The 27,897-nt window shown below is 36.2% G+C and overlaps 1 protein-coding gene across 8 annotated transcripts in view; it reads right to left on the reverse strand.

Annotated features, from left to right (window-relative positions):
• Positions 1-2,051: 2,051 nt before the first annotated feature.
• Positions 2,052-27,897, reverse strand: part of DYNC1I1 (dynein cytoplasmic 1 intermediate chain 1) — a 289,426-nt gene continuing 263,580 nt past the window's right edge. For all 8 annotated transcript variants that reach the window (XM_081079542.1, XM_081079541.1, XM_081079540.1 and 5 more), the window contains 3 exons: positions 24,430-24,570; positions 20,075-20,200; positions 2,052-3,461 (listed from right to left, as the gene is read on the reverse strand). In XM_081079542.1, the coding sequence (XP_080935668.1) occupies positions 3,351-3,461; positions 20,075-20,200; positions 24,430-24,570 (378 nt within the window). In that variant the 3' untranslated portion in view covers positions 2,052-3,350. The remainder of the gene's footprint in view (positions 3,462-20,074; positions 20,201-24,429; positions 24,571-27,897) is intronic.

Consider the following 27,897-nt stretch of genomic DNA (forward strand, 5'->3'; position numbering starts at 1 on the left):
CAATTTTTAATGCTCTTTCTCAGTGCTTTCTCTAAGATAGGGAACACCAGCTGCTTGTAAGCTCACCTCCAGTTGTTGTTGATGTTTTAAATCATGGCTTCTTCATATCAACATTGACATTAGGCCTTTAGGGAACCTGTTACTTTCACCGATAAAGTTAGTTGAAAAATCAGTCAGTCAGAAGAATGACCTTAACAGTGGAATTTTGAAATATGTGAATTAGGGATTATAAACTCAGTGCTTTCAGCATTCTAGACAGAAGGAACAACTATACAAAGGTCCTATGACTGCATGTGCTTAGTGTCAAAGGAAGAGTGAGACTGGAGTACTTGAAATGGATTAGTAAAGATTAGAGTAATTGGGTATAAGATCAGAGGGAAAGTTAGACTCAAATCATATAGGGCCCATGGGCCACTATCAGGATTTTGACTTTTACTGCAAGTGATGTGAAAGCCATTGGTGTGTTTTGAGCTCAGGAGTTCAAGGTTGTAACAGCATCACTCAAGTGACTATACTGAGAAGATACTGAAGAGGTCAAGGTGGAAGCAGAGGGGATGGCCAGATGGCTGAGTTGGTTGGAGCCCGAGTTCTGAATGGCAGGTTGCCTTCGGTTCCCGCATGGGCCAGTGAGCTGCACCCTCCACGGCTGGATTAGAGACAGCAAGCTGCCTCTGAGCTTCCGGAGGGGTAGCTGGATGGCTCAGGTGGTTAGAGCACGAGCTCTCCATAACAAGGTTGCCAGTTCAATTCCCGCATGGGATGGTGGGCTGCACCCCCTGCAACTAAAGATTGAGATCGGCTACTGGATTTGGAGCTGGGCTGCGCCCTCCACTGCTAGATTGAAGGACAACCATTTGGAGCTGATGGGCCCTGGAGAAGCACACTGTCCCCCAATACTCCCCAATAAAATTAAAAAAAAAAAAGATGGAAGCAGAAAGATAAGTTAGATTATTCCAAGAATTCATGAGAGAAATGATGATGGCTTGGGCTAGGACGGTAATTATCTATATGTACTTACTTCCAGCCACTCTCCCTCCATATAAAGTGGATGATTAGACGCACAATGCACTGCTCTATTGGAAAGTTTCTCTCTCTTTACTATCTTTCAAGGTCACCCTTGATAATGCAGTTGTCATCTATTTTTAATTTTCACCCACAATCTGAGCCAACCTGTATGTAAACCAAGCTCTAAACTTTTCCGCCTTTTTCAGCTGATCATACAGAACCCACCCTCTGCCCATGTGACCATGTAGACAAGCATGGAAAAGGGCTGGTAAAGTCCTGTTGGGTGACATTGGGTTTCTGAGTTACTTATTCATGCTACTTACTCATGCCCTCTGGTTCTGCTTGGATGTATCTCCATTTTACAAAGAGTTTCTGCTGGATATGTCCAACTGAGGCTCACAGGACTCAACTTATAACGGGCTTTTTGGATGCCTGGTAGATTCATATCCCACAGTGAAGAGCTCTATTTCTACTTGGACTCAGTAACATGCCAGGAACTGTTTCTCAAAAGTCCCATAATCCTTTGCTTCCGATGGCATGGCCTTCCTTCAGAACCCCATGGGCCAATGCTGTAATTTCCCTACTGAGACTTGCCATAATAAGTTCCATACCACCATTTTCCCCACCATTGACACTTCCAGTACCGTGGAATATAAAAATATAAACTCTTGTAATTCTTCATGAGCTTACCACAAGTGACTCTGACCCTTGTACTTTTCACAGTCTTTGTTCATTGAATCATTTAGAATTTGGTCCATAATAGCAATTTATGGGTTATTGATTTATTCTTGGTCCTTAGGTACATGCTTGAGAAACTTTTTTTCCCACAGTACCTTTTATTGTTTTTAAACTTATTTAAGAAACTCATATTTTATCTTTAAAAATTTAATTTCTGTTGATAAAGAATTTTAATATCTATACACCATAGGGTACTTACAGAAAAGCATATTATTATCTTAAAAATAAAAGAAGTCTCGTAGCTCAAGAACTACCAACAAAGCACCATGGAAATTCTCTTCCTAAAAAGCTGAAAGCCTGTATTCAAATGGTTTTCATGACTCAACCGATATTTATTTTAATTCTCTCTAGGCATGAAGTGACATTTTGCAAAAAAATTTTCATTAAAGTTGTTTATAGACATATTCCCTAGTCCAATAGTAATAAACATAAGTTTTCTGGTATAAATAAAAAAGAAAAAAAGAAAATGCGTAGAACATTTGGTATTTGTACATCTTAACCTGTTTTCCTTACTCCAAAATTTGAAATAGGTTTTGGGCAAGAGTGGCTCTGGTCAAGGAGATAAAGGAAAGCTTTCCAAAGAACCACACACGTTCCCTCATAAAAATAAAAGCAGAGTCTTGGTTTGAATCCAGCCAGGTTGGCTGCCTGTAAATTCATTATCGATCTTTCACATGGCCCTAACGTATCTTCCCCCACTCACTCCCTTGTCACAACAGAATTCTAATCAGGCTTTCCCCAAGTAGAAGATTTATTCACGCTGATGCAGACCTGGTTTGGAACATTTTATTGGCAATACTGGTGTCATATTTAGGAACCACAGACTTTTGTCAGGCTGTGTTAGCTTGAATGACAAGTATCAATGGTCAACTATATTTGAAATATTGTTAAAGTACCTAGAAATAATAGGCATTAAAATTCATTCTGTTCACTGCAACACACTTCTAAAGATTTCTTGTCCTCAGTGGAACCGGCATACTGTAATTGTTATTTGGAACTTAATGTAACCTCAACAGCAGCAGAGACAATACAGTCCTCTCATTATGCACATGCTCTAGGATCATTTATTTTAATGCTTTCAAATAAATATGTTCCATGCAGCACACCACAATAAATAAGGAGCAGCAATGTTCTTCTAGTAAATCCATTCATAATGTGAGTCACCATGTAACACCACATCTCAAGTCTTTGGCCCTGCACCATATCATGAAGCACACCACATCTGCACCCAATCATATCTGGCTTCATATGGATTTAATAGGACTATGCCAGAAGTGCATGTAAGCACAAATTTAACCAGAGGTTTCCAGCTATTAAATACAGCTACTAAGTAGTTAAAAGGCAACAACTAAACCCGTAAAGGTCCCCCCGCCCCTTATTTTGAGACAGACATATAAAGATAGAAACGCTCTGGTGAATTTCAGGTTGCTGGAGAGTAGGGTGGGATATATTTAGACTGTTTGGAGCAAAGCTGGCACAATATGGCACCCAAAAGGTCACGGCAATACTGATACTGAATGGACATTGAGTACGAGTGGAATTGATGACTGCAGACGCTGAGCTCAGAGGGTGAAGGCGGGGGCTGGGGTGGGGGCAGCTCATTTCCACTAGGCAGACAGCTCCACGGTGCCTTCCTCCTCACTGTCAGCTCGGTTAGCACGGATCTCCACAAGTGTCCTTGCAAATCGGGTCCACTCATCATTGTGGGGAACTGCAAGCTGCAAAGCCAATTAATGGAAAATGGTGAACAAGATATCTTTTATGTCTGAAAGCCTGGAAGCCAGCATGACTGTTTCTCCTGAAGCTGACATTTCCCTTGGAATGTAAAGGAAACCAGATACACTTCTTCCTTGAATCAGTTAGATCCCTGAGTATTGCTCTGAAACTGACAAAGGAATTCTGTTGCTCTCAGCAGCGAAATTACTCGAGGAATTTTTTTAAAAACTTTAAAAACCTATGTAAGCTATACAATTGTGTAAAGTAGCCATGTTAAAACACTTTCAGTAATGAAAATTCATCATCAGCAAACCAGACTTAAACACAGCAAATACGAACTGCACTACTGACTGGGATTTTGAAATAACTGTGGTATTGTCTAAGCCATTGCTACTGATCCTTTTTTAAAAGTGCTGCTAATGAGCCCATGTATATACATGACAAAAGTCTAGCTTACATATACAAAGAAATCTTACTACTATGACATAAGGCGTTGGCTTTTCCGGCAAGATCTTACTTGATAACCTATGAATAATAGTAACAGTAGCTAAAATTTACCAAGAATTCTGTTCTAAGTACTCTACACGTATTAACTTATTCCTTACAATAATCCAATGTAGGGTAAGAGTAGTGCTTCATTTTACAGAAGAAGACATCAAGAAACAGAAAGATGAAATCGTCTTACCGAGGTCACATGGCTAGCACTGTTAGTGCCAATGTCATCGGATTCCAGTATTTACATCCTCAGCCAGCATTCTATACCGATTCGCCAAAACAAAGGGGATTTATACAACTTCCTAAATAATATCTTCTTCTGTGCAAACCTCAGTGAGGAGAAAATTAACCCCACCCAATACAAATTATAGGGATGAATTCTTGCTGGCTGATTTAAAGGATCACAATTACTCTTCATAGCATCCAAAAATGAATTGGTTAAAGAGACCATGCAAATATTTGGAATAGAACAGATCATTATTTGAAGGTGAGACGCAGGACCAAGTAGAAGCCGAAATGATTTTCAGAGCCATCTCTTGGAGGATTACCCTATAAGATGGTGTAATGCATCCATAGATACTAGTGCTACACATACTATCCTCATAGTCTATAAACATTAATAACACACATTTGTCCCAATCAACATGCATTTTTAAAAACAAAAAGAGGAAGCATATAAATCTAAGCTTTGAGATCACTTCCACAGCTGACCAAGTACCCACCATAAATAGAACCAAACGATTAGAACTTTACATCTTCATTACATGGATGACATTCTCAGAGAGTATCTGTCCAAGACAACTTACTGGAGAGTGATATCATCCTTTACAAACTACGTTTTTCAATTAGTGTTCTAGCACTAACGTTAAATGTTTCAAGAATATAATTCTGGAAATTATGTACAGGTGGAGGAAGTAACTTCTACTTCGTTTGAGAAATGCAGCACTAATAAGAATGCTCATTTAGTCAGATGAATGAGTTTTTGAATGGTTAAATACTTTCCTACTTATTGAAATGAATCCAAATTTATTTTTAGGCAATGACATAAGTTCACAATAGTATTGAATAACACTGTTATCCCTTTGTTCAGTCCATTTTCTCTTCTTTGAGCTCTTTTCCTAGGTTCCAGGATTCTTCATTTTTCTCTTTTAGAAAATACTGCACTGAGGAAATGAAGCCCTCAAAATAAATGATACAAGACAGCTAACAGAAAGCATACACAGCAAAGGGTTGGTATCATATTTATATGAAAGAATAGGTCCCCTATTTATTTTCCCTCCTCCAACTCCTGACCAAGTCCTTCCATAAAGAACCACAAAAAAACCAAAGCCCAAGAAAAGATAAAAAGCTAATAATGATAACATATTTATAACTTTTTCTCATATAAGGTGAGAAACAAGCTAAAGCTAAAGCACCTCATAACTTTATATAACTTTAAATGTTGAGAAAAGGCAGGTCTCACTAATAATACATAGTACATTGTTCACAAAGATCAATATACTCTGGGAGTTTGACTCTTAAATATAACACTATTATTGGTTATAATGGTACAAATTTAAGGTAACATATGATGCCATATGTAATGTTTTGTTGATAGCGATATCTAGAAATTATATACTAAAACAAGAAAATAGGTAACTACGTTTATAGTTTCATGTAGTAGCAATGGCAAGACTGTTAAGAAACAACACTAATACAGATTATGAAATAAAGGTTTGAATATGCGGCCAGATACAGTTTGGGACACAACTGAGGATCATTTATACTCAGATACTCAGTTGAAAAGTTGCACATCTAACTTTTCAAAAATGAATTTTATTAAATTTAAATGTTTGTGATGAACAAAAAAACCCTACAGTGGAACTGCATTTGACCTTTTCTGTGTGGTGGGAATGGTGGGGATAATGGTACTATAATACCAAACATTTATCTTTAAAAATATAGATTATCCCTCACAAAAGGTTTTATACTATTCTAACATGTCCTCTTTTTGATCTGTGAAAGTTTTACTTAGTTTGGAAAAAATTACAAGTTTTTTTTTTTTAAACCCTGTTCTGTCAAGTGTTTTCCTCTCTAGAATATCATAAATAACACAGAAATATTAGTTTGCTTTGATTCACACACACACACACACACACAATTCTAGAGTAGAACACGATAAAAACACAGATATTTCTAGAAACTAAAATTGACCTACCTCATCCTATTACGTGTTGTCATCTAGTTGACTACAAAACTAACACAAGGTGATTGATTATTATGCACTGAGGCTTCATTTCCCCAGTGCAGTAATGTCAGAGTTAGAGGGTGAATGGCCGACTGCCCCATACTTAGAATTAAGTATCATTGTCAGGGAGCGCTGTAAGCACAATCTTAGCATGAATGTGTGAATGTGTATTTGCACGCAGGTGGTTTCCACACGCAAAGTAATGCTTTTTGGCATTTGAATTATTTGTAGGTAAGACCAAACAGGCATCCTAACAACCAAGAAGACCACTTTTTCCGTTTGACATCTTTGGTTGTAAACAGCATCTGTTGGGACAGCATTGTCCTTCTTACCCTTGGCACTTCCTGAGCCTTCTCACCTGGTTCTCTCTGATTAGAAATTGCTAGAAAGGAGGCTCGGGAGCATAAATGTATCCGAGACTTTTCTCTCAGAGATTTTTAATCCAGTAATACCTCAGTCATTAAGTAGGAAAAATCTTTGCTCATGTTTCTCAGGTAAAGAAAAAGACTGCTCTCATTTCCTTTGGAACTAGCATACAAATGTATTCCATCAGTATCGGCTGACTACCAACCATTTGCCAGGCACTATGGTAGGGATTAAAGATACAGCGGTGAATCATTTTGGCATATGACTATGAAATACAGATGAAAATTCATTATCATATTTTCTTAGGTCAAAATGTGTGAATACTGGCATCGTTTTTGTTTTGTTTGTTTTGTTTTTTAACTACACTGACATTCAAAATATGAATAGTCTCAAATTTACCTTCGTACAGTGACAACTGCAACATTTCCTGGTATGTGTTGTGTGTCAAGCAAGTAGTGGGAAGCAAATGGCATGTTAATGACATGGCTTCAGCACACCTTCAAGTTTCTATGAAGGCATGAAAGGCTAAATCTAGGACATCACTATAGCGTTTTTTTTCCCCTCTGAAAATAATAATTTAAAATAATTTATAAGCAATTTACATCTGCGATTGGAAAAATATTCGCAAGTTTCTACTGGTGATGATTATTTTCAATCAATTAAAAATATCTATTAGAAGCACTGTGAAGAAAAAAGCCCACAGTTCCATCAAGGGAACACCACGAGGAAAGGCACGAAAAGAGTGTCCAGTATTGTACTGAATCAAAGTGCATTTTTCTGCCTTCATATTCATCAGCCACAGTCTTCATCCTAGGCCATGGATGAGTCAGATTTCCCACTGCTTCATATACGAGGTTCACAGTAACCAGTTCATCGCCTGCCCCCTCCCAATAGGTGTCTGTTTGCTTATTTTTTGCTAAATGTATAAAGCATTTTTATGCCAAAAACCACACAGGGTTCTGATTCCTGAGATAACAAAATCTTAGAGATAACAAAATCTTAGCTTTAAGAGTGACCACCTTTTAAAGATATGATATGACCCTATCATATCATTGTAAATAGCCAATGCCAAAAGTAGTTACTGAGGTACCAACTTGGCCATAAGGAGGAGGTAAAATGAACCTCAGATTTGGACAGGAGACTTACATCCTGCTCTCTTGGCTACAGGCAATGGTCTGGCACTTAATGAGAGCATTGCCTCAATTGTAAAGTGGGGATGATGGTATCCGACCCATTTATCAAGAGAGATGTGGAGATGATGAGAATGGTAATCTAAGTGAAGAAAAGAGTATGAGCTCATCACAGAATAGTTTTCCTTTTTTCTTCTTTAAAGTGCCATTCAGATTGAACATGTTCTTAAAAGTGATATGTTAAGTGGCACACATAGCAATTCTATAACATTTGTGTGGTTTGGTTTTTGTTTGCTTTAAGAATTAATTCTGATGTTTCCTATGTGAAGACATTAAGAAACAGGGTGCAGACCTCTCTTCAGCAGGCAGGAAACAGAGTACAGGGAGCTAAATGATTTGCCAAAGACCACATAACTTTCACGCTTTGTTCTGTTCATGTGGGGCAATCGGAGCCCCACCCCTCTAAAAAATGCCAGCATACCAGGGCAGAATGGCACGGAATGTGTTTTGAATCACCTGCTAAAAGATTCTAAAGATTGTTTTTATGTTCTCAGATTCTTAGAAGGTGAAAGGTCATCTTAATAAAAAGCAAAAGTGCAGAACTTGTGGAAAAATTAATGAAAACTGATCGTTTTAGTTCCCCCTGTCCACTACTTCTGAGGCCAGGTCATGGATCTGCCTCCTCTCCTCTGCCCCATCCCGTCCCCAAATAACTTATCAGTCTAACCACTGGGTGTCTTGCCTGGGCTTCCGTGCTCTTAAAGGGGGGCACAGTTTGCAGAATAACTAGATTTTGAGAATGGAGCCAGGGTTGATGTTTCCCACCTCAGATATCAGCCAGATCACACTTGCTCCCCCAGCTCTGCCACTTATCTGCTGTGTGTCCTTAATGTTTTAACATCTCTGATCTTCACTTCCTCATTTGCGAGAAAGGAATTTTAAGGCCTATCTCTTAGAACTGTTGTGAATATTAAATATGACAACACAAACAAAAAAGAGCTTAGTATAGTGCTTGGCACGTTATAAACCCTGAAGAAATGATGTTTTTCCTTCTTAATTCTTATCCTCTTCTCCAATTTTTTTCTTTTTCTTTATTTTTGCTTCTTTTCCTCTTTTCTTTCTTCCATTTTCTTTGTATTTAAAGAAGTATTCCTTATATTTTATCACATTTGATTTCTTAAAAACCACACAAATGATTTCCTAAATAGTCATACTTTTAAGAATAGCTAAGTTTCATGAGCTGGGTGTGGGGAAAGGATTCTTTCAGATCACAAGAAAAATTCTGTCAGAGTACTTCTCATTGCTCATGTAAAATATCAAATTTAACGTATCATTATTCCTTGTAAATATGCACATATAAATATCTACACATATAGATACATATTTTTATTTTTCAAATATGACTAACACAGCTTTATCTATTTCCTTTCTACAGAGGGATTCTACATTTTTAACTCAAGTCGTAAGGCTTTGCAACCGCTGACCATGCTGTTATAAAAATCAAATGACTTTTTATAACCAGGGTTAAACACACAAATATCATTTATGTGTCCCTTTTTATAAGCACATGGCTAACCATTTTGAACAGTCTTCAGTCAAGCCTCCTTCATTTGTTAGTAATTTTAAAGGATTTATAGTACCTCGCAGCTGATTTTAATAGCTGCCTTATCTATAGTTAACTCCTACCAGCCCAATGGTGTATTTTTTTTTTTATGGTAAAAATACTTGTCTCAAGGATTGTTTTGTATAAAAGTAGATTAATTAAAAAAAATTTTTTGGTAATTGACAGAAAAGTATTTGGTAATTTCAGTTTGGTTTCTCAGATATATTAGGCATGGCAAACAATTGAAATATGTAGGACTCTAGGCTTTAGGATAAATATTCCATGGATGTGTGGTTCATCAGCATCTTTGTAATCTTTCAATTAAATGGAGTCATTTTTTGAAAGTCTGGGACGAATATGTTAACAATTAATTCCGAACAGATACACAATTCATCTCCTGTAGTATCCTAAAAATTAAAGTTTTCTGTTAAAAAAGATATCTTACAAATTACCTTTTCACTTGAATATGCATTGATTTTTTTTCATTAGTGCATTTACAGAAACCGTGGCAGAATGACTGCTAAACCCCTTCCTTCAAGCTCTAAAAGCTTTTTTAAAAGTACAATTATTAATGACACCCCAATTCAGGAGATTGTGGAGTTGCTGGTATACAAATACACGTTTGTGTGCAGAGGAAGCCTATATTTTTTAGGGCAATTCCCTTTGCACACACACAGATGGAAGCAAAGTGGGAGGTAATAAGCAATGAAACAGCCGCTGGAACTCGCTTCGTATAAATACAGCTCCACTGTATTTAACTCTTGGGAGAGTCTAAGCATCACTGGTAACAATGGATGAAACCACGGACCAAATTCCAAGCCAGAATGCAGTATACAGAGGGCTTAAGTATACTACAGTGTTCAACCACAAAAAGATATACTGTGTGGTAACTTAGTATTTACAGCAGTTTTAGAAATGTCCAGAAAGTATAAGTTATATTAGTCTCCATTCGATAGCATCTGCTATTACCAGTCAGTGGGCTAAAATTTCTGTGAAATTTAGCAGCATGCTAACCTATAGTAGTCTAATGATATCTATTTCTGGTTAAGAAAGAATTTCTTTTATCTGAAAATCCCATCTAAGGGAACCGTCATCAACCCATGAAGCTTGAGATCTCTGCCAAAATCTCTTCCTTGTGTCTTTAAATGAGTGGTTGACTTTTATGGCATGTTTGCTAGAACAACACTTTTAAAAAATCCATTACCACCCAATTAAGGAAAGACATAAAGGTAGGACATAAAAGTCAAAAGTAAATAGTAACAAATATAGATCCATATCAATTTCAATAAGCCAGCAACCATTGAAGCAAATTAATCTTAAACACTATTCTTAAAAAATGAACATTTAAAAATATTCTTCCTGTTAAAATTTAGCATTATAGGAAGCATGACAAAATTCTGAAGTTTTTACCTATGGAGGGGAAAAAAAAATCACACATCTAAAGAAGAAAGAGTTAATTAACTAAGGTTTTAAAGATGACCTTGTTCACATTTGTATTAAAATCTTATCACCCTCCTGTCTTCAGAAATCTCTTAAGCATTTTTTTTCTGTTATTTGGAACAATGTATTTCTCTGTCCAAAAGATGGAAAAAAATGCTAAAAACATTGGCTGATGGGCAATAATGGAAAATAAACTTTTAAAGCTTCAATAACCACTTTTTTCCATCACACAAAAGATCAAGAAAATGACAAGGAAATGAAAAAGCATGTGCTACTCAACCTGACCTGTCATACTAGCTGACTAAACATATATCCCGTCTTTTCCTGATATTATTAACTATAGGTTTTCTAGTAAATTCCTAACAACCACTGCATCTAAGCAGTTTTGACAAAGAGAAAGGAAGCTTATTGCTAAACACCTTAAAAACATTTACCAAGGTAATAAAAGAAATGTCATTCCCTCCTACTGAATGTTTGGGCATAAAAGAGGTATTTTTATAATGTAGTTCATGAGTTACCGTATCTACAGTGTCCAAAAAAAGCACAATGAAAAGGAAGCATTTTTTCCAGTGGTTTGATAACTATTTGAACCAACTGTTAGGCTTTCATTACTCTACTGGCCAATTGCTCACTTTTAAAAGCACAGGAGGGGAGAGGGACTGGATAGAGACTGGAAGGAAGGACAAGCACTCTTTTCTAAATATATTTTCTATATGTCCCTTTTCATGCAAATATAGTTAAATGGATTATTTCTTCCAGTCCGTGAATCTAGCCCACGTCGAGGTTGCACTCTGTCTGCTTCACACAATTAAGCTTTCCCTTGACCTTCAGCTTTCACATGTAAAACATTCACTCACTCAAATATTTGAGTGCCTGTTATGTGCCAGGTACAGTGCTAGACTAGGTTGTCCTATTCAAAAAAACAATTTTAAGTATCTACTTTTAGTATGTTTCTAATCTCTAAAGATTAGAAACTCTAGTAAGGAATGTGATTAACCAAAAGAGGACTGCCAAACTGATTTGTTTTCCTCCTAAGTCAAAAAGGTAGCTAGTTCTTAGGACACCAGAAGATGTTCACTTTTTCCTAAGGGTCTTTAATGCTAAGACAAACACACATAAAAGATTTCATCTAAACGTTGAGAAACTATTGGCTGGCCTTGAGGAGAAAGATCTTAGGGAATGGACCACTGGTCAGTTTTATCTGCCAGCCAAAAAAGTAAAAGTGCAATCGTTCTTCAATAATGTTCAGTTTTCATATTCCCTAAATGGTAAATAATGTATGTTTTAATGTAAAAGATGTTCTGATAATTGGCATTCTCAAAAATTCATGCTAAGTAAGCTTCCTTGAAAGTATAACATAATGATTCATTCACTCCCTCACTCTGCAAGTCCAACCTATATGGTATGTAAATGTTTACACATAAACATGAATGAGCAGATATTGGATGTCCTATTATATTTTAGATACACCAATAGGAACACACATACTCCTGGAAGAAACAAATAACTCCCCATTTCTACAAAGGCCAGTGTTAAGCTAGACTTAGATGACTGAAGCAGCTTCATGCTCCGCTGGTCTAAGCTGTGATTTGAGGCCACTGTTCTAAGCAGTAATTTTTCAAGATAAAGTTTAGCAGTTTTGATATTCTAAAACTAAACACAATTTTGTCAGCCATAAAAAAAAAAAATTAACACTATAATTAGCGACTGCTTCAAAATCCGAACCGCTATTGAAGATGACAGTTTGAAACCACAGAAGAATCATAAATATGATTAATTATACAAACTGGCACTTGTTTCAGAAGGTTTATATTCATAGGCCATTTATCACCAAAATGGGAATATATGAATTTCATTGAATATTGCAAATTACTACACACACATTAATTTGGTTTCTATAAAATTAGATATTAGGATTTTCTTTTCATTTAATCAACTACTCCATAATACATAAAAGTCATAAGTATTTTCTTGTCAATTCAGAAAAAAAGTGGCTTGAAAAGATATTAATTCTTCAAATCTATTTTTAATAAACCAATGCTACCTGAATAAGTACATTATTTACATAATAATTAGTTTAATCATGGCCTTTTACATACATAATTATCAAAATGAAAGCCACTGCTACTGCATTCACTGTAAGATAAATAATTATAACATTAATTGGAATTAATAGCACTTTTTCTTTTCTTTTTTAAATTAAGCATTTTTCCTAGAAGAAATCAATACCAAAATTATAATCATACATTTTAATCAAATTACTTTATTTCAAATTGGCATACTTTATTATGACAAAGAAATTAATATATTATTGCAAAGTAGCTTATTTTATATAATTATATTTATTAGCACCCCAAATCTGCCCACACAAATATAGCTTTGTGGTTTTTTCACTTAATTAAACAGTGTTGTGCCTACAACAATAAAAATTTAGGTAAATAATGAAAAGTCTAGTTGAGAATTCTGATGTTTTGATTCTAGGTCATCAACTATCTAGATGTTAACAGCAGAACTAAGTATTTGCTTTTTCAGTTTTTATCGGGATGTTTGACATCATGGAGTAGTTTATGCCAAAGTCTTTCCTTTTCCATGAAGTGAAAACTAAAAGAAGTGTGTCTCATAAGGATATATATATATATATATATATATATATATATATATAGAGAGAGAGAGAGAGAGAGAGAGAGAGAGAGAGAGAGAGAGAGAGAGAGACTCTCAATTGACGAATAAGCTGGTAAGCTGGTACTGGCAAAGACCTTCCAGCATCTAACAACTCACGGCCACAATCACTTAATAAGGACCAGTAGGGTTTGGGGTGATTATAACTGGACGTAGGTAAGCGGAGCCCAGATCTACTCCCTTCTTCTGGAGGCTGCCAGAGCTTAACCATACTACGTATCAGGTTTGTCATCAGCAGGGGATAATGGCCTTCATAAAGCCCAATAATTACATTGACTGATTTCAAATGCAGTTCGTTTTCATTAAGGGACTCTTATTTGAATTAACCACAAAATCTCAGTTTAACTTCATATTTTGTGTTCCGCACACCCACTCCCTCACAGAGGGGGGTTATTTATATTCAGGGCATAAACTTCTTGTGGAAAATTGATGAAGGCCCTGTCCTACTCGAAAATGGGAAGTAGTTTCATAAAGCAAACAATTATTGCTTAAGTGTAATCCACTAAAAAACCATAAATGTATTGTATTTATTTTGTGTCACTCAAATCCTTTTTAACTCCCAGCACTTCCAGTTTCTCAGAGGCTACTCTAAATCTGCTATTTAAGGTACAAGAGAAATGGCTCATCCAATCTCTTTTATTCTTATGCTAGCTGGCTATGAAAACTGTGTGAGGCACTTTTTCATAGTCCTTGTAGATTAAACCTTGACTATCATTCTAAACCACATGACATAGGTCATTTTTCCTGTTGGGATTCCAAATAAACTTTCCATTTAAATTTTTCGTTTCAGATTTAAAATATGTCCAAATGGACATTTAAATCATGCTTTATGTTTTGAGTAGTCATATTTGATCTCTCCTATTCATCTGCATTTTTCCTATCTAATTGCTCAAGTCCCTTTTATATTTGGTCAAATATATTGCATTTACTGAAATTTGTAATAAAATGACCACTATTTTTTTTGGTCCCCAAATAGTCATATCAACCAAGGTATCTGAGATGCTGTCAAAGTTCAGGGTTAAAAATCTAAAGATGCAGCACATTTTCTTAGGTAATGAGTGAATGGGACATCAGACAAATAAAGCCAGGATGATGAGATTTATTCATCTCCCAAATTACAGTTTTTAAGTTGCCATTTTATTTTTTAAATTCTTCTTTAAGCTGAAAACGATTTCAGAATTTTATTATTTGACTACTGCAGAAATACAATCAGGCATTTGAAACTTCTGTGTATTTTTCACAACTGAAAACAAAATCTTCCTTGGAAGAGGTTAATGGAAAACGAAATAATAGGAGGTGGAAGATAAACTGCTTCTTTCAAAACTGGAGCTGCAAACAGCATTCTAACTAATTCAGATAAGCAGCAAACATAGTGGTTAGGGGATATTTATGACAGCTGCGTCTGTGTGACAGCACTGAAGCATTAACAATGGCAACAGGCTTTCTATAAAACACATCTGCTTGGAAGACAGGTAGATAGGTTGACTATCAATCATAAGGACACGTGAATAATTCTATACTCACTGCCCCATGTGCTATTAAAATCAGCACCGCATATATAGAAAAGCTTGCTATTCAATAAAGGAGCCACGGCAGTGAGTAATTTTTGTTTTTAATTCTTTAGAATATGTGTATTCACATATCATTTAAACAATCCAACAATGATTAACAACTCTCTACTAGGATATTCTGAAGCAAAATACGCTCCACATTTTCAGGTTATATTTGTAGTTCATTTATGACTTGTTATCATACCTGCATTTCAGTTAATTGAATGGGATCATACAGCTCCAAAACAAACAGATTGCAATCCCATGGTTTGGAGGAAAAAAAAAATCCTCAAAACTTATTCAAGAGCTAGAGCTAGGCTCATTTTTCATTTTAGATTGTAGAAAATTTAAATGGTGCACACAACCACTGTCTATTTAAATAACTTTTAAGATGCACAAATAGAATAAAAATTATAGCCAAATAATAAAAGGGGTCTTCTCTGTCTTTTCGAATCCCCATAACCGAATTCACATAACTTCCATTTATGCTAATGTGAGTTAAGCACCTGCTCTGCTAAGAAAATAGATCCCTATCTGTGAAAATAAATGTGTACAATATATTCTCCGGATACAATGCTGAAATCAAACAACCAAAAACGTGTGCTATATAAACAAAGCATCATGTGGCCTACCTGAAAACGTTGCTATTTTATATTTTACCTCCCTAGTCATAGGCCCAGAGATATTACTCATGCCTTTGCCATTTACATGTAACAAAAAAAAGGAAAAGGGGGGTGAGGGGGGAGTCGACAAACTGAATCCAGTGATTTCAGTGAGGTCATACACAATCCTCTGTTTACCCTTTAGAAGTTCATAATAAATTGTATCAGTAAATCTGGATTGACGCCACTGCTCTCTGCCTTCATCTTAAAAGTCATGGAGGATAATTGTACTTAATAGAGGAGGGCACGATCACGGGGACACTGTGCTGAGAATCCCGGTAGCAGCTGCAGCCTCAGCTGGAACTGGAGGTGAGTCAGATGATTGGTAACAATTGGTGACACCAGAGTCCCTTTCTGGCTGAGTGTCAGGTCTCACCAGAAGGCCCATCTACCTAGATTTGTATGGGGATGTGTCCCTTGGTAGTCACAGAAGTCTCTTCTCAGGGAGTTCTTGACAATGGGGTGGATAGAAAAAGCCTGTACCTCTCCACTCCAGTTGTAGAAGGCATCATAGAGATCTTTCCCCAAACTCCATTATACTTTCAGTTAAAGTTACGATGTGATCAAAACAAGGTTGTGGGGAGAAGAATTAGAATAACCAGTATGGTTTCAGCTCTATTTTTATGGGCCTCATGACATTAATAATGTGCAGTCATTACTATTTCCATTCAACATTTTAAAATAGTCTTAAGACATAGGTAATAAGAAGAACATATGGCATGTACTACATTTAACCACATTTCTAAAAAAGTTCTCCTTCTTCCTAATGTCTAGGTAAAGGCCAAAATTTTTCATTTCTGATATGCATTTCTGATATTCATCGTGAGTGGCATTAAAACTCTTGCGGACAGGAGTGGCTACATAATTTGCAGGGCCCAGTGCAAAATGGAAATGTGGGGTGTCTTGTTAAAAAATTCCCGAACAATTACAAGACAACGACAGCAGGGCATTTAAACCAAGGTCAGGGCCGTACGAGATTGTACAGGCTGCACAACCATGAAGTCAGCCTCGCTCCTGGAATAGGACCTTGGCAAAAGATGGCATGCTGCCCACTCCTTTCTCCTCAGCCTAACAGAGTTCTCAGTCAAACCAACCATGGGAGAATGAGTGGGAGATGTTTTCCTGCAGATATCTATTCCATGTACTGAGGTCCCAAAGAAAATGTACCAACAAAGTATACTTTAAAAACTATCATTTACTTTCTTATACAGATTGTATTATAAGGCTTATTAAAAAGTGTTTCATCCTCTTTCCTAGAAGGTTCCACAAAGCAAGGTTTTCCATCCAAGGCCATCCTGACCTTAGTGAGGATTTCAGTTTTAATGGGGACCAGAGAACCAGTTTTGAATGCAGATTGATAGCACAGTCTACTGGCAATTTGATCCTCAATACCGTATTTTTTTCTTTTCTTCTATATCTGTTTTCCTTTTTAAATCACTTCCTGCTCAAACTCCCTCCCTCTCATCAGTCATGCACCAGTCTTAGAGTTGACCTCAAATTCTAAAGGGGCCAGCTTGCCACGAAGGCACTTCGTCTGGCTTTCTGCATTTTAGGTGATTTGAAAGGCTGGGGAAGCACTGTTGAGATGGTGTCCTTCTTGCCCAAGTCCAGTTATGCTCGCAGTTCTAGGCTGTGAAGGAGACAGTAGTAATTACAATAATGGTGGCATATGCCCATGAAGTGATCTACCATCTCTCAGAAGTGGGCTTCAGCTGAGCTCAGCTGTAGACAAGCCATCATTCCTTTTAATACCCGTAACCTCCACAGTGTTGGTCTTCAAAGATTCAGACCACAGAGATGAGCCAAGGGAAAAAGAACTCTCTCCAGAAATAAATATGAGGCGAATTTGTAAATACCTTACAAAAATACTTAGGGGGGTAAAAAAACTACAGTTAAGATAAAATTATCTTGTTAAGTCTGAGTTTTTCTGAGCTGTAGATTGCTTTGTATATGATCAAACAATACAGAAAGGGCTGTTCAAATGTATAAGCCTATCCTGAGTTTTGGTCATTCACAGAAGGGCTAGAAGATTATAAAATTACCTACTCTCAATAAAATAGTATATCCTTTTCTTTTTTCTTCCTGTAGTGAATTTGTAGGGATAAACAACCCTACAAATTGTTTGGCCTATTACATGTCACAGAGATTTTTCTATAGCCTGTCTAGACTCCAGACAATAGGCGAGACTGGCCTATAGTTGCAGACATTTCTATAGTCTGTAATATCACTTAGAAAAGTAAGGGCAATAATACAAAAATGAAAACCAGCCTGACCTGCTGGTATGATAGTAGAAATACGAGTATAACAACACTTTAAAATTTAGAAATGATGATAGCAACCTAGCAAGAAGTTTCAGCAGCCACATAGCAGACAAAGCAACTTTTGCAAAGTCATTTATACTCCCAAAACACGAATCATATTCAAGTAATTCTGTCCACAGACTACAAAATCACTTTATGGCAGAAAATTCTGTATATATGTTATGCTGTGTTTTTTATTACACAGAAATAGTGTGTGTATGTATATATGTATGTGTGTGTATATATATTACATGTAATATATATAACAAATATATGTATATTTATGAAATACATATTTACATATATAGTATTTGTCAACATGCAGACTTTTTAAAAGGCCTTTCTTTAAATAAACTAGGTTGTTCAACCATTCTGCTTTTCAGCCCTCTTGGATAAAACAATTAATGTTGCATATAATCTTAGGAGAGTTAAGGGACATTATGTATAAGCAAGAGAGGTGGAGAAAAGAGTTTTTAAATTTCATCTATTTTCTGCTATTTTGTCTCTGGGTATGTCTCCACATCTATTCTCTCCTACAATTACACTTGTTATAAACAAAGGAAAGAAAGAGAAAGAAAAAAAGAAATCTTGTTTGTTTCTTTATATTCTCCTTCTTTGCTAGCTTTTAAATTTTTTAGTAAATAAACCAATGAAGAGTACTTGTTTTTGTTGTTGCTTAGTTTTATTTTGACGAAGACCATGAAAAAGATGCATTGAATATAAAGAATACTCCTTGAAGAAAATTACTGTAAAACTATTGGCTATATTTTCGATTCAGAGGGTATTCTCCTTCCCATAGACTCCAAACTGCGTCAGTAATCACCAGACCATTTCCATTTTCCACGCTGGGGATAAATATTAACAGAGCCTTGTTGCTGTTGGAGTGACTCAGTTTATGGCATCAGGAATAGTTAAAGAGGTGCCTAATGAAATAGATAACATGCAGTAAAACTGAGAGATCCTTCTAGTTGTTTTACATAGTGTTGTACATCCCAAAATAGAAAACCCCTACCTATAAAATAATTCCATTCCTGTCCCTGACTGAATTAAAAAAAAAAAAAACCACATAAAAAAATACCATCCAGTTTGTTTCAGTACAATCAACTCTATCATATAGCGGTATATAATGTATCATCAAAAGTTTCATTGTAGAACAAACCATCTAGGATTGCCAAATTTATGGAATGCTGATTGATGAAAAACCGTAAAGAACCCTTCTCAGTGTGATCAGCTAAGCCCATCCACCATGTACTCACAGAGCACTTCCTAGGTCTAGGACATTATGCATACACATGCGGTATATTTTCCCTCTGGAATGCAAATGTTAGATTTATATTATGCCAAAATAGCATTACACAATACTCTTACTTTGTTTTGCTTGAAAGTTCAATATTTTCTGTGTTTAAGGAAAAAATTCTTTAACCTCATCAGAAATGAAGGTTTTTGTCAACACTTTCTCATATAGTAAAAATAAACAGATATGCTTCACTACAATTGATTGATAATGCAGTATTAAATAAAGGTAGTATAACAATTCAAGGAGATGTTACTGAAATAATAAAGTGTGTTTTTTTCCCCCTCTGATATGTGCCATGATATTCAGGAATACTTCACATGTCATGTAACAAGGTTATCCTATATACTAGAGAGGTATATATATTTCATATAAAAACTTTGAATATCATAAAAATGGTACAAATTCTGATTCACCTCAGCCTTTTTAACTGGCTACATTTTACTTAAAGAGTAATAGTATACATTTTAATAAAACATATCAACTAAAACTTGACTTTTCAAAATAAACACCAAATTCCAAATTCATTGCGTGACGAATTTGGCAAGCTTTTCATTCTCGTGAAACTGGTAGGAACTTCCATGCTTCATCACAGGATAACTGGGGAATTGTACAGTACTCTGAAGGGAGCACGGCTCACTAATTACAGTGTCCAGTGCGTGGGGACAGAAGACCAAATTAGGCCCTAAGGAAGTCTCGCCAAACTCCCGCTGAAGTCAATGGGAATTTGTACACGCACTCAAGAGGGCTCTTGTCTGAAAAAGTGTGGTCAATAATTTCCCTAGATCTTTAAACTAGATATAACAAAACAAACGAACAAACAAACAAACAAACAAAAAAGGTAAAACCCCAAACCAAAAAATATGTACCTCTCCAACGTCGTAGACCCAAATACGGCCTTCTGAGTCCCCAACAGCAACTTCTTTGCCAGCTTGAGCCCAACGAACACGGTTTAGGGCAGACGCCCCCTCAATGGCCACACTTGCTGTTGGAACCTGCCAAAGAGGTTACGAAAGAATCTCTGAATATGAATTTAAATATATGTTTAACTGGATGAGTCACCACTGCCTTCATGTGCATGAAGTAATATACATCCTTATGCGGAAATAAAAGGACTCATTGTTCTTAAATCATATGCTCCACTGTACTAAGGGGTAGAGAGGAGATGCTTTAATGAAAAGGGAAAAGAGGGAGAGTCTTTTTCCATAATCAATGGGCAGTGAGTGACATAAATGTTTCTTTGGATTATGCAGGGGGTATATCCGACATACAAACAAACACAGCAGCTAAATGTGATACTTCACGATCAAGTCATGATTTATGGGTCGATGGAGAGACATATTTCAGGATTTACCAAGATTGAGGATACTATAAAGGAGAGAAGGGGGAAGGCATATGATGAAATAAAAGGCATATTAATATGAGTCTTCAGGAAAAAAATACATATCGATCCCTCAAAACCTCATCAGGGAGAGGACGATCAGAAGAAGAAAAAGTATGCAGGTGAAAAACTTCAAAACCTCAAGTTCGCCTCTTTTTTTATCCTTTCTGGTTTTCCTCCTGGCAATATCAGGGTGTAGGAAGCATTCCATACCTTTGGAAATGTTCCCAGGGTGATATTCTGATAGGATGGAGCACCTGCTTATAGAAAAGGTCTTGTATCTCCTTTAATAAACACCTAAAATCTGACAACTTTAACAATTACAATAATAACTAATATTGAAGTGAATTGGAGGTGCTAAATTGGAAGCTGCAGTGTTTGGTACAAGAACTTTACTATTTGAAAAAAAGAATTTTAGTGGGTCTGCCACTCTTCATCATCAGTTGTGTAAACTCTGGTCTTTAAGGTTGGACATTTATAAATCATAAAAGTCAGATCTCAGGGTGGCCAGTTAGTTCAGCTGGTTAGAGCGTGGTGCTAATAACACCAAGGTTGCTGGCTTGATCCCTGCCTGGGCCACTGTGAGCTGCGCCCTCCTTAAAAAAAAAAAAAAAAAAAAAAAAAAAAAAAAAAAAAAAAGGTGTAAAGATCAGATCTCCAAGCCTTCTACAAAAATGTTGAATAAGAAATGACAACGGGCCATTAAAAAAGAAAAAAGTAAATGTTAAAACACAAAGAAAAAATGTAGTGAAAAGAGGGCCACCGAGATCATCTCACACCACTATTTAAGACCTGTGTCTAATAAACATGTCAGGTTAGACACAAATATGTACTGTGCCTTAGCACTCCCGTCATTCTGTTATTTAGGGAATTAAAACCATCTGTTTATATGAGATTATTGACCCAATACCTATCTTTAAAATAGCAATAAAAACTTCATCGTATGTAAGAATCTATGTTTAAACTTGATCTTGAAATCAATAAAAATTATTTTACCTACTTAAATCATGGCATGTCAATTGTGAGCAAAAATATGAAACAAAAGTCCTCAGCTCATTTATTTATTTTTTAAAATACAGATTTCTATAATAAAGATGTCTGCTATGTAGGCTGGAGCCTGAATTTTTAACCAAACCTTCCAAAGGCCAAAACAATGTGAATTTAGATGGGCCGTAATTCTGTCAATACACTTTATTATTAATGTGCTACACAGAAAATAAATCTGAGATTCAGCTATAGAATTTTCAGAGTTAATTTTTAACTCTATAATTTAGAGAAATCATACAGGATTATACTTTAACTCCATTCAATATCAGATTTTATCTATGAACAATTTCAAAACGAATAAAAATGTTTAATCTTAACATGAATGTGATAAAACATGAATCACTCTGAAGAAATTGATTGTTTTGATACACTTTCAATCATGCCTAATACATTTTAAAGAATTTCACTTATTTGGAATTAAGTAATGTAGCAAGGTGAAACAATTAATATTCTAACCATTTAAAAATACTTTTTTTCATAGATATTACAAGTAAAATTCACTATCACAGCCTATATGTGGTAATAAATTATCAAATGCATGAAGAAAATGACAAAATATGTTTTATTAACTGGACTGGTAATGACCTTTCAAAATTGAAGAATCTGTAATGAAAATAATCCATGTATTGTCTCTGTCACTCTTACTCTTCAACTTTGGTTTCACAAATATTTTAATATTTTTTAAGGCTCATTTTAATGGCAAAGGCAGGATTTATACAGCACAAATTACTACATTGTGCAGAGGTCCATGATACTGAGGTAGGTGAATATAAACTATCCTTGCAATTGGGATAAGTTCGTCTAAAAGCCTAGTAGTTTGAGCAACATCAAAACACTGGGATTTCAGCTCCTTTTTTTTAAACAAATCTAATTCCTAATTTGACAAATATTTGAAAAATCTTGCTCAACTCAGTAGAAGGCAAAAATGATTTGACAGTTTTCTAAAGTGTTTAGCTCATTACTGGATTTGAATCAGACTTAACATATTGACTATTACTGTGAAAGCAAAATTATGTTTACCACAAAACTAAATGGTTCGCATGCCCAGTAATGATTTTTTGAAATGTTTAGCTATAAAACTTTTATGTGGTTGTCTGTTGATACCTAGAGAAAGAGAAGGGGAAAATTTACATTTGGCAATGTTGAGACATTAATTTCATTTTACCTAAAAAGCAGATTAAAAAAAAACACAAAAAATAGTTACATAGGAATTATTAAGGAGTTTAAAGAACACTCACTCCATTGCATTGTAGTTGGGCATTACCTAAATGTCATCCCTACTAAATCTGATTTCTGATATAAGGGGTCTCCTGAGTCAATCAGGAAAATGTGTGTTTTTTGGTTGCTTTAAGTGAATAAGTTTATTCTAGCAGATAGAGGCAATATGATTTTAATCAATGGCGGTGAAAGACTTTGGGAAACCATTACAATGCGGAGTACTAACATCTTTCTACTAAAAGCAATAATGTTATAAACATTTCAACATCCCAAAAGATGGGCATTACATGTATTCATGCCTTTTGATTATTTTCAGAGATGCTTTATTATAACTCTTATCCTAGTCATATAGTTCTTGACTTTGGCTCCCTCCATAGCAAAAGGAAATATAGACTTAAAATTGGAATATTTTTAAAAGATACCTATTTGGCGTTGGTTATAGGTGCACAAAATCTTGCAAGATAAAATGACTCAGTAATAACACCTGAAGAATATTTCCCGGCCCTCTCCCACAAAAAATACTAGGGGAGTCTGCTCCTCCTCATATCCTCCAGCTGTAGGCTTCCTAATTAAAAAGGCTGAGCTGTTTCCTGCTCAAAACACTTCAAAAGAGCTTTCTCTTGTTCTCCACTTGACATATAGTTTGCAGCACTTCTCCCTCTTACCTGTTCATTCTTATTTATGGAGAGGTGCCCTGAATCAGAAACCAGGAAATGAAGAGACCATTTTATTTTATTAAATTGAAGGACATTTAATATTCATATTTTTTTTAAAAAAACCCAGTAGCTGAATTAACACCTCAATAATTTTGAGAGTGGAGAAAAGGAGAAATGCTTATGGCACAATTTTTAAAACATAAACGTAGTCTAATTTTTAAAAGACTATCTCCTTGCTGCCAATTGTTTATTTAAAAAATGGCTATTTTTCACTTGTGAAATACTCTAAATGTGACATGTTAAAATCCCAATTAAAAAATACTGAGTTTAACATACATGTTCAGAGTTAGAAACTATTGAAAAAGTCGGCCTGTGAGTGCAATATCTTACACAAGGATTATTTACCTTGTAAAAATCGAAAGGGGGTTAGATCTAAACATAAACAATCAACAGAATCATCTTCTATGGATTCAAAATAGGGGAGGTACAAATAGCAAACACTGACAAATTACCCTTTCTAAAAGCCCAATCGAAGTCAGCGTCCACAAAAGCTTACTTTTCCAAATGTTTGGCAATAGACTTATTTCAACAGGGCTCTGAAACATGCCTGTGTGTTCTTTCCCTTAGGGAAAAGCATGAACACATATCGTTTTGCTCTTTGCAAATAAGGGTCGTCAATTGTCCAGGATCTGCCACGGTTTAGGGATGAAGTGAGATTAAATGATTTTTTTTTTTTGTTTTTTGGGCCAATGCATCTGCCAATTCCCTTCAGAGCAGTCATGAATGGGGGGTCGACAGCCCAGCTGCAATTGGAGGGTCTGTCCAAAACAGGCCGTTTTGGAGAGAGAGGGGGGAGATGGAGAGAGGCCGAGTGCGCCCCCGTCCCAGCCCGCCCGGCCCGGGCGCCTGCGCCGCCGCTCACCTCGGTGTCATTGTTGAGGTTCCAGAGGTCCAAGCGCCCCATCCCGTCCACGCAGGCAAAGAGCGCGGGATGCACGGGGGACCACATGACATCGTACACATAGTCTGCATTGTCTTCAAAGGAGTAGAGCGGCTTGTTGTGCTGTAAAGCAGAGAGACCGTGAAGACTTTGTGGCGCTGCTGCCGCCTCGGGCTGTCTAGCGAGCCTAATTAAAAACTTTGCACATTCACCAAGTGTCATAAAACTTCCCGAGATGAAAGTCCTCGAGGAGGTGAACCGCAGCTTTAATGTGACTAGAACTGTCCAGTGGCATAAATAAATACCGTGGTGGGGGGTGCTCTTAAGGGGCTGGGGGCTGGGACGGATGGGGGAGGCGGTTTCAGACACTGTCGTCCTAGACATTGCAGACAGGTGGACAGGACTGCCCATGAGCCCGGAATCCTTGCTACGCTTTGCGAGTCGCTCAGAGCCCGAACCCAGTCGTGGTCCTTCTGCCCGGATCAGACCCGGGGGATGCCGTGCAAGCCCTCGCGGTTTCGGCCGCCCCGAACCTTCCGCATGGAAGGCAACGCCTGCCACCTCGTGGTCATTGTCTGTAGCTGCAACTCTGCTTCCAGTCCAACCCGAGACCAAATTCATATTTGAATGGTTCCTTTGAGGCGGGGAATGGGAAATACATATTTTAAAGGGATTTGTAGCTCTTCTGAGAGGTGAAAAATGTCACGGTTCTAAGATCATAGTCTCCCTGACTAGTGTCAGTTCACCCACGTCAGGAGGACTGGTGTGGCTCGATGTAACACGCCTGAGCCTTCATAGAAGATGAACCACGTTTTTCTAGATCACCCAGTATTTCCAAGATCCCGAAAATTGGCTTTTCTGGGGAAAGGGGGAAATGCATTAGGACACCTCACTGCATACAAGTGCTTCCACTCCAGAGGGATACAATAAATTAAAATGGCACTCTTGATTTCCAGTGAATATTGTCACATCAAAATAGCACAGAAGTCAGTTTGAAAGTACACCAGAAATAAAATGTAATTGGACTTCATGAATTATTCATTCCATCTGGCTTGTCTTATTCTAATTTATGAATAATGGCTTTACTAATCCCTGATCAATTAATGTAAAATGAAATTTAAATGATAATGAAAGCCCTAGAGATAAAAGAAATTAAGTATTCTTATATCCTCTGACAGAAATCTAAACAATGGGAGCTTTTTTTTTTTTTCCCAGTGTCTTCTTCATCCAGTCAGCTGTCTGTACTCTCTTCGTGGGTTTGACTAAATACCTATACAGGCCAGGATAATAAGACCAAAAAAAGAAAAAGATAATATACAATATGAACAATCTGCATGGAATGTTAGAAGACTGTATCTGTAGGGAATCAGCTCCAGATATTACTCCCACCTCCCACAGTACACTGTTAGTGAATGTAAAATGTACAAAATGCGGGTGCTAAAATCAAAGTGAGAAAAATCTGTAAGAAGACAATAAAAGTTTCATAACCTAAACTTAATGCAAAAATTTGTTAAGGCTCTAGACTGTAACTATAAATGATTTATCTTTCCAAGAATTATATCACTTTGGCATTGCTTAGAAGTGAACACAATTGTAATACTATTATAGCAACACAGAAGATTTTAGACAGGCCATCTGTGTGAGTATGTATGTGTGTATGTTGGTAGAGTTATGTGTGAGACGTCTTCTTTTTAATTGACAAAGTATATAATGGAGGAGTAATTTGAAAAAAATATGTATGACATTGAGATCTCAAAAAGAAGTAAAAGGACATTAGCTATATAGTTTTGTATTTTAATATTCTATAACTCTTTTATGCCAAAATGTTTGTTAAATTCCATGTTTGCACTGTGATTTGGAGCTAAAATTACTAGACTATTTTCTATTTATGTAGCTTCTTCCTTGCTTTTACTATTTGGACTAGGTTATTCAAACTACTTTCTCCAGAAAAATCTGAATATCTAATGATACCTTAAAATAGCACGATTGTATCATTTTTCTTTGTTAATGTAGGAAAAAAAGGAGTAGCTGGTCCTTCACTGACTACTTGTGAATATTAAATTCTAACTCTTAGTAGAAAATTATTCTTGCCCTCAGTTCTTGATTTTATAGCAAACCAGACAACTATTTGTTAAAGAACATGGGTAGCACATTTTTCTTGAAGTCAAAGGGTGGAAAAGACTTACACATGCTTATAAAAGTCAATTTTCAGTATCCTCTCTCAATAACCCAACTGGTAGTGTAACTGACTATGTAGAGGTCTAGACATAGATATAAACATACAGACATACAATAACACATAACACATCTACAGTCCTTGTTTTGATTAATTAGAAGATCATCCAGCTTTAAACAGTCACCTTCTAAGGAGCTGATATTATTTGATATGTTAATTTTCTCAATAAATTATCCTGTTATTCTCTAGTGCTATTTCTTTTCTTCTGTTCTTTTACTAGCGTCTCTTCTGAGAAACTCAGTTAAAATGGTAGTAGATCCTAAAATCTCACTTTTTAAACATCTGGACATGACTGCTATTGTTCATGTTACCAAAAATGAATGTTTTCACGTTTAATATTATTGTATTGAAATGCTATTATTATTCGCTAGTTTTTCTCCAATTTCCTTATCATCCCTCACCCCCAAGACTGAACCTTTCATTATAAAAATCACTGTGCAAGTAATTCTAGGCTATAGTATGTGCCTGTTTTGGGGAAAGGAGTAGGGCATATGTTTTCAAAGGCTTTGTTTTAACCTTTATAAATTCACAGGCTGGGAAAGTCTTGGTCAGGACTGAATTCATTATCATGGTACTAAGTGGACTGACATTTATGAATCGCTACTTTCCAAACATAGCATGGCATATACTGTAGGCATAGGCAAATACCACTCTTACAATAGTAAGCAGTGTTATTTTGAATATTAATTGTACATAAAAGTACAAAAGAAATTTTTCATTCTAGGGCCCAAAGGGTAATCTGAAAACCCAATTAAAAATTTGTCTCAAATGCTTAATATAAAACATTTTATAGTAAACACATATATCATGAGATATTAACATTTTCATAAAATATGTCAAAAGCATTAGAGTCTAAAGATTCCACTTTTGAATTTTGAAACATACATACCTGCATCCACAAAGCTGTAATAACTTGTTCCTGCATTATCCCCGATTTTAGAACACTACAAGTTTTAAAATGGTGGAGAATGTGGGGGCAAATTTGACCAATTCTGCAGAAGATCCTTAAATGTAATATCAATTGTATATATTAAAGCTGCAAAAGCTTGGTGATTTTAAATATTTACTCTGCAAAATACTCAAGGCCATTTAGTAAATTAAATATTGTTCCACAGCATGTTACCATAGAAAGTGTTTTTCAAAACAATCAAATTTCATTAGAGAAAAACCCCTTTGACCTGTGTTTTCTTCTCTAATGCCATGTTTAGTATTAG

Source organism: Rhinolophus hipposideros, assembly GCF_964194185.1.
Source record: "Rhinolophus hipposideros genome assembly, chromosome: 18".
In the NCBI taxonomy this organism is placed as follows: Eukaryota; Metazoa; Chordata; class Mammalia; order Chiroptera; family Rhinolophidae; genus Rhinolophus; species Rhinolophus hipposideros.